Below are 8,247 nucleotides of genomic sequence, written 5' to 3'. Positions count from 1 at the left end.
TGGTCAATAAACCTCATTTATAGGAAATTATCCCTAATGTTTGATGTTTAATTTGTTTTTAAAATAAATATAAAATTGAATAAGACTCCCCAAAATTAATGAAAGTAGAGATTTGTAAGATTTGTAGAGAGCGTTGTGTGGAATCTATCATGTGTTTTGGGGTAATTAAAAAAAACACTGATATAGGAAAATGGGTCAATTTGACCTGAGGACAACATGAGGGTTAACTAACTCCCATGTGACCTGAACAACAATAGGTAAATGACAGGCTCGACAACTCACAGCACCTTAACAGAGAATGGGGTGTATACAATATAACGGAGAGAAACAATAAGAAACAGAAACATTACAGCAAAAATATAACTTTATCCAACAGAGGAAAATCTGTGTATAGTTTCTATATTTACAGAATGAAATTACAGTCATTCATATCTCTGTAACAGTCATCTTCATGGTGTTTACACACAGTTACAGCCACATGTAAATGTTAACATACAGTTACATACACACAATAAACATCCAGTTAATTTACCCAGTAGAAACTTCTTCACTGTGCCATCCGGTGGTCAAATCAAGAATGACGCTGCTGCACATACTGCTGGGTTTGTCTCATTTCTCTGTAAATAAAAACGTCTGCAGAAAACATGAAAACTACTACACATACTAAGTTTAATCACGGTTGCTGTCATATATATAATTTACTGCCAATGACAATATGGGGGAAGCACTGAAAGCTGTAGTAAAATTGTTGATTTTACTTTCTGAATGCATCAGGGATTTTATTCAGAGTGAATGACTACAATATATCTTGCAAAAATGGGATTTCAACACACAACCAAACAATGCAAGGATGGAAAATTAGAAGATTAAATGATTACAATGCTCATAGTGACGCAAAAATGTAAAAAAACAACAAGGTGGTTTGACCAGCTTGTGTTATGCTCAGCAGGGACATGGACGCAATGAATACCCCTGTCTCATGGTCACATAAATGTGAAAGATAAGGACTATTAGAGTCCCCATTAAGGCAGAGGTAGCAGCTAACGTCCTCCTTAATTGCACTTTAGGTTTTGTGCTGTTTTCATTTTTATTTCAGAAATGAAGTACAGCTTGAGATAAACACGAGGAAAACCCACTTAAGGGTTATGACGAAGGTTGAAGGCCTGCATTGTTTTTCAGTCTTAAATGGAGTCATGTAGACAGAAATATGTCAGCCATGAAACTGGGCAAAAAGTCAAAAGATAAATCCAGCCCTGAGAACACCACATTGATCCAATACTGTCAACAGAAGGGAGTTCAAAGTGACAGGTCAAAAAAAATAAAATAGGTCAAAAACATGTTCTTTAAACTTTCAAAATAAATACAGCAACGTGAGCGGAACATAGGTTTTGTTCCACTGAGAGACAGATTTAAAGTACTGTTACTGCCTTCCAAAACAGATTACTTAAAATATCAGAGCCTTTAATACTGCTATTTCTACTACATTTCACCAGATGTACTGTACATCACACTGATGCAGTACTGTTGTAATACTTTTGTATCACGTTTAAGCCAATGAAAAGTTAATCAGATCGGTCTGTGACTGCAGCTGGTAGTTATGTGTTGTTGTTGACCAGGGGTTCATCTTCCTCAGTGATGTAGACGTGTGTACTCCATGGTGTCTGAAGGCTACACTGTGACATCACAGCTGGACCTGTTTACAGGTGAAACACTGGACCCTACAACAGATTATAAAGTGTTTGTGCGTATCATCATTTTAAAGCCCTTTATGTTTATGTGTTAATACATCTCAGTATTGCCTGTTTATCTACCACACTAATCAACATATTTACAGTATATTTACAGAACTCTTTATATCACAATATACTTGTTTCCAGTACATTCAGCTAGCTTCGTCCAGCAGTCTCTGCAGGTTCTTCTGCACCTAAAAGCACAGATGTGTGTTATTTTTACTTTATTACATGAAATTAAATGCACATTCATTCTTTTTTTAAATAGTTATTGTTTTTTTAAACAAAATGAAAATCTGAATATGGCAAACTTGCTTGGGGTAGAGATGTGTTAACTATTATATTTTCTATTTTCTAGTTTATTCTAGGAGGGTAAGCGTGAATTTCATTGATTTATTATTTTTATTCAGGAATTCAATTGTCTATCATGTAAACCCAAAAATACAAATAAAAAATCATTAAAATCATGATGTATGTGTGAGATCAGCCCCTGCATCTGAAAAAACATCTGTTATTTCTAAGTCATTTCAAATGTGCACAGTGATCATTCGGCTCTGGAAATGTGTAGATTTTACTTTGTCATTATGAAACAAAAAAAACAAACAAAGTGTTGGCCGGTACAGTTAATTAGTTAACAGCTGTTAATTATATGTAGTATGCTGCTAGCATGCAGCCTGATTTTTTTGTGTCTCGCTAAATAAGTACACACAGTACTGTCCAACTATCTGTGGACATTCATCCTACCTACATGTCGCATGGTTTCTTTTGCATTTGAGTCATCTAAATACATATAAATAATCACATTTCCAATTGATTAGGCTGCTATTTTTCAATATATAATATTTGCAACCAGGTTCAGTGGATGAGTCCGTTATAACCTGATCCCATTTTGAGTCTAGATCCCTTTTTGCTGATGATATTGAACTTTATTAACACAAATTTAAACATGGCAGTCAGCTGCTGCTGCTGCTATTTTTTTGTAAGGAGACAAACGTCAGCATGAATTTTCAATGTAGGTCAGACACACCGAGTAGAGACTGATTGATGAGCGAGGACGGGCTCTTCTTACAGATAAGGTCCATGCTTCTTTATGAACAGATCACTGACTATAAATGTTTGATTAACGGCAACAGTTGCAAGCTGCAAGCTAGCATTGTTTCTATTTCTGAGTGTGGTGTCACATGTCGACAGAGGGAAAACATCACTACCACAAGTTTACCCACTGTCAAATTTGTAATAGTTGAGTTTAAAATGTTAAAAATAAGTCTTTTGTGGCCAAGATAAACAAAGAATACTTTAACTGCACCATTGTGCTAGAATTGGATAGTTTTGGCCTCAAACATTCATCATTTATAGACTTTTTTCCTCAACTTTTTGATGATATTTTCATTTAAAAAAGAGATTACTACACAAATAAAAACCACAATGGCATTATGGTAAAACACTATCAAAATGTATGGTTATAGAAAATGAATTAAGCTGACTATGGGAAGCATACGATAAGTTCCAAGATATTTTAGTCGTATTCACAGTCTTCTAAGCTTTATTGTAAGCTGATTAAAAAGCCTATTGGTTCAAAATATACTTGGCTCAATGAGGAATACTGAGTTGTCTGTTATTTTTTTTACATTTTTGTTTGTGGAAGTAAAAGCAACAATGTTATTTTTTTTTTTTCATCAATGTATTGACTGTTGTGGGTTATGGAAAAAATAAATAAACTAAACTAACTAACAACCAAACTGTTGGTGTGTCCACATGACAAAAGCCTAACGTGATTGCGCACGCAGTTGCTAGTAGCCAAGGAGGACACAGAGGATTAAAACTACATGATGGACTCTTCAGAACTTGAACAAATTCAGGATTTTTTTTCCTTGAATGTAACCTGGAGGACACAGAAAGACGGACTGACTGACCTTCTCCAGCTTCATCAGGTTGATGGTAAGGAGTTCAGAGAAAAGCTCCGTGTCAACATCACTTCCCCGCAGATAGTCATTTCTGGGATAAATAAATATGAATTTCATTAAATGAAAGAGCAAAATCATATAATTTTATACTTTACAGTAACCAGGATATCATTTATAACAGTGTATGGGTTCCCAAAAGTCACATTTAGACAAGTGCAGCCTCTTTCTCAACAGTATGTACTGTAGCTCACTTTATATGTTTAGATAAGACTTTACTTAAAAAAAATAGCAACCTCACATTCTTGTTTATTTAATATTTCTGTTTTTAAGTTGTTGGTTTTAAACACCATTTCCTGGATGCTGGCGTCACATCATGATAATCGTAGTAATCTTTGTTTAAAGGTTACATATTCCTACTCTTTCTTTTGCTGCTGAGACAAGTCCATTTCGCCCCCTGTAAAGTAAAAAATATCTTACCAGTATATTAGAGACAAATTGGTCACAACCTTGGAAGATCTACAGTACATTTGGGAAATTTCCAGCTATTTTTCAAACTAACAGACTAACGGGTAACTAAGGGGTTTCAACAAGTTGGAACAGAAATTATATTTTCTCAAACTCTTTCCATTCAGTTTGTATAATTTCATGTTTTCCAGGACTTTTCGGCTGTGAACTCACTCGTGGTGGGCGAACTCGGTGACGGAGCCGAGCGTCGTCAGTCTCTGCTCCAACGAGATGATCTTAAAGGCCAGGTAACAGGAAGACAAAACAAGGACACACACTCTGAGGAAACACACACACACACACACACACACACACACAATCAGTCAATCAATCAATCAATCAATGAAGAAAGGACTGCTGGACAGATAAGAAGAAACTTTTGATACGTGAGAGAAGTGAGTGAACATGTGAGTAAAAATAGTTCAAAAACCAAACGGAGGAGGGTGTTAATTAATGCATTATTAGATTTATAAATAGTTGAATCCGTTGATCAATGTAGGCCAAATTAGTTTTTTTGTTTGTTTGATTGAATACTTTCATGAATGAATGACTGCATAATTACACATTTGGATGAACAAGTGGACAGATGAATGAATAGGAAGAATCCTTGGATTCCTGGACTCACAGTAACAGGTAGATGAAGAGCAGAGTGTTGAGAGAAACTGGTTTCAGAGTCCGGCTGTCAATCACCAGCCCTGAGCCTGACAACAGGAAAAGTTAATTTGTTCAACTAACATGCTTTTTTTAATTGATCAAAGATTGACATAAGCTTTATTGGTCCTCAGTTGATTTTGTTGTTCGGACTCTCATTTGTCATCAATTACAATACATTTGTAGGCATTGTGTACATTTGTTTTTTCACCTTATTGATAATCTGCATTGTTTATGGCTTGATATATGTGCAGTTTTTCACATGTTGTGCTGCCACAACAATTTCCCTCGGGATAAATAGTTCAATCTCTGATTTTAATACCGTAACAACAAAAGAGTCATTACAGAGAGAAATTAACATTATCATCTTAAAATGATAAACCATACACATAAACATTGCGGGGTTAGCAAAACATTCAGCATGATGTCAGGACTGTCAGATCTGGACATTTTGGAGGAATGTTAGATAAAAACTTAATAAAGTCTAGTTGTGATTCTTTGTCTGAGTTTAGTGCTGAAACTATTGATTTTTTTTTCATTCTCAATTAATCTGCTGATCATTTTCTTAATCGTTTGGTCAATAAAATGTCAATAAATTAGGAAGAGAAAATAGTCCCTCCCTTTAAATGTCTTTTTTTTTTCAAAACCCAAAGATATTCAGTTGAATAAGACGTAAAACAGAAAAGAGCAGGACATCTCCCTATTAGGGAGGCTGAAAACAGCATTTTCTGATGACTATTAACAGATTTTAAAAATAGTTTGGGATTATTTTTCTATCCGTGGATTTATCGATTAGTTGACTAATCGTTGCAGCTCTGACTGATGTAAAGTTAGAGGATTACAGACATATTACGTGGTCTCTGCAGGTACTGCTGACAGCGTTCATACCAGCTTGAGGTGTGTTGTGCTGCTTTTTTTCTGAGCTCTGCTGGTTCTGCTGCTGGTTCTGCTGCTGGTTCTGCTGCTGGTTCTGCTGCTGGGTCTTCACTTTGTGCTCAGGGTCTGGATGATCGGTTGAGGTTCCACTGTCTTTGTGCTTCAACACATCCAGGAACTGAGGAACGGGGAACTCTGCAGCGTTGGAGAGACAGGCAGCAGTGTGACTGGGGAAACTGTGTCCCTGAACATGACTCTGGCTGTGTTTTGGTTTTGCTGGTACATTAACTCCACAGCGTAATAAGACCCCATGGCCTTCTTTTTTTTCTTCTTTTTCCTCCCTATTGTTAAACAGTGGACGGTGTCCAGGTGTCACATTACGTTCCTCTACGCTTCATGTCTTCACTTGAGCTTTTCTCAGGTGTAATGAATGATCCTCAATGCCTGCGGCAGCGATGAATGAAATAACAAGCAGGGGGGAAAAAGTAAATAGTTTGCCTGGGAACCAGACAAATCTGAGAGCTCATGTTTTATTTGCTATGGCAGATAGATAGAAGATAGGCAAGTCAGCTTTATTTGTATAACACATTTCAACATCTTACCCCTACCCCTTACTCCTAGCCCTTGGCCCTTGAAACCAAGGGGTAAGGGCTAGGGGTGAAAACATACCCCCATGAAATGGGACACCACTCGGTCACGTCACCATACAGTATTAATCTATCCGCCTTTTCTCTATCTTAGTGTTAGAGGAAGCATTTCATCTTGATCACTGAGTGAGACCTTTTGCCCAGGTTGGCCCAAAAGAGATTCACACCTTTTGATAAATTGGAGCAGACGGTATTGAGCCTATGCAAATTTACTCAGACAGACTTGTGAGTTTAATGTCTTCTCAGCGTTTATTATTCTGTTGCTTTCTGTAACCGTGTATAAAACTCTGGTTAGATACAGCTTTTTGTGAACTTCAGTCTCCACTGGGCAGTAATTAAAACTCATGTGAGCCAGCTACTGTATTGGACCTGAGAGATCTTTTCCTTTACAATGAAATTAGGAGCACTACTCCTACTGCAATAAAAGACATGTGTCCGCTGCTCAGCGCTACGTCACATTTCATTGCTCTGATTGGTTGAAGATCCATCCTACTGTGTCCAAAAGCATCTTGGCCCACAGGCACTGATAACGCTCCCTTTGATCACACTAACTCGCATTTGTGACAACACGGTATGTTTCTCTTGTGAGCACAGTCAGTGGAGGGAGGGTACAGGGAGATGGAAGTGAAATACTGAAGGAAAGAACTAAATTAAATAAGGAATGAAAGACAGGGAAATGAAAGTAAGCAGCATCTGAAGCAGCAGGTGTCTGAGCCCCTGGATCTGTGGCTGTTTGTTCATTTAGTCAAAGATATTCACAGCGAGAAAATAATTTTACGAGTCATATTTGTAGATTTTTAAAAATAGGAGGTGTAACATGCGACTGGTCGGTTCGAGATACCTGCTATCTTGTCGTAGTCGGGAGTGGGGGAGTCCGAGCTGCTGCTCTCCTCCATCTCCTGCCTCCTTTTACTCACTGCTACGTCCATATCACAGAAATGCCCTGGAAAACTCTGCAGAAATCCACAGACACACAAACACACACATTGCCTAGTGGGTGAGTCACTTATTGAGCACCAGAAATCCAATTTTCAGTCCTCTTACATATTTTTTAGCAGGAGAGATTGATAGATAGGTGATGTCTAAAAAAAAAAAAAAAAGGCTGAGCAATACAATGTGAAGGCTGGGCTGATGCTAAATGTCAGAGACGAATACACTGACAAGACAATTAGCATTGGATACAGTTTTGTTGGTTGTATAAAACAAATGTAACTACAGTATATGGAGTATGAATAGTTTGTAGTTCTTGCATTTCTCCTCTCTTCCCCATCTGCAAGCTCACCTCAATGGATTTTCCCACAGAGGGTGTGTTTCTGAAATGCAGTTTTAGGTCCATATTTTAACATTCATTCCTCCATAAATCAAGTATTTTGTTAGCATTTTACAACTACAATTCCCATGACTCTTCACCTCCTGTAAGCTGAGTGGACTGCTCGAGAAAAACATTCTTCTTAGCTTCATTGAAAACAAACCACTCTCCCTGTCACCTTTGTCTCAGCAATTATTTGAGTGTGTCCATAACTTCCTAAATATAAGTACTACAAAGTACTACTACATCCATCATGTTGGAGCTGGTGCTGCACACCTTTGTGTTTGTGTCGGACTTACTAGAGAGAGGTGAGGCGACTGAGGTGACCTCTGACCCCGGAAGCTGTTCTTCGCTGAGGAGGGGACGGGGCTGCTGCACGGACTCTTCTCCTGTACACGTATACAATCAGATGTGGTATTCTGTTATACAATAGAATATGTTTTCATTTAAAAGAAAAAAAAAAAGCTGGTTGATGTTACAAACATATGAAGTCGTTGCAATTTGAATTTTACATAGCTCATGTCGGCAATCTTTAATTTTTTAACCCTTGTGTTGTCCTCGGGTCAAATTGACCCGTTTGACTATATCAATGTCCTTTTTAATTACCCAAAATAACATGATTGATT

The 8,247-nt window shown here is 37.5% G+C and overlaps 1 protein-coding gene across 5 annotated transcripts in view; it reads right to left on the bottom strand.

The window, feature by feature from the left end:
- Positions 1-346: 346 nt before the first annotated feature.
- The window catches only part of gramd2b (GRAM domain containing 2B), a 23,256-nt gene continuing 15,355 nt past the window's right edge, over positions 347-8,247 (bottom strand). For all 5 annotated transcript variants that reach the window (XM_032515366.1, XM_032515368.1, XM_032515367.1 and 2 more), the window contains exons 8-14: positions 7,921-8,010; positions 7,154-7,265; positions 5,678-5,860; positions 4,764-4,839; positions 4,313-4,417; positions 3,644-3,725; positions 347-1,924 (exon numbers count right to left, since the gene is read on the bottom strand). In XM_032515366.1, coding sequence (XP_032371257.1) covers positions 1,883-1,924; positions 3,644-3,725; positions 4,313-4,417; positions 4,764-4,839; positions 5,678-5,860; positions 7,154-7,265; positions 7,921-8,010 — 690 coding nt within the window. In that variant the 3' untranslated portion in view covers positions 347-1,882. The remainder of the gene's footprint in view (positions 1,925-3,643; positions 3,726-4,312; positions 4,418-4,763; positions 4,840-5,677; positions 5,861-7,153; positions 7,266-7,920; positions 8,011-8,247) is intronic.

Source organism: Etheostoma spectabile, chromosome 5, assembly GCF_008692095.1.
Source record: "Etheostoma spectabile isolate EspeVRDwgs_2016 chromosome 5, UIUC_Espe_1.0, whole genome shotgun sequence".
Taxonomy (NCBI): domain Eukaryota; kingdom Metazoa; phylum Chordata; class Actinopteri; order Perciformes; family Percidae; genus Etheostoma; species Etheostoma spectabile.
Note: the sequence above shows the minus strand (reverse complement) of the source record. Positions and strands in the feature narration are given on the sequence as shown.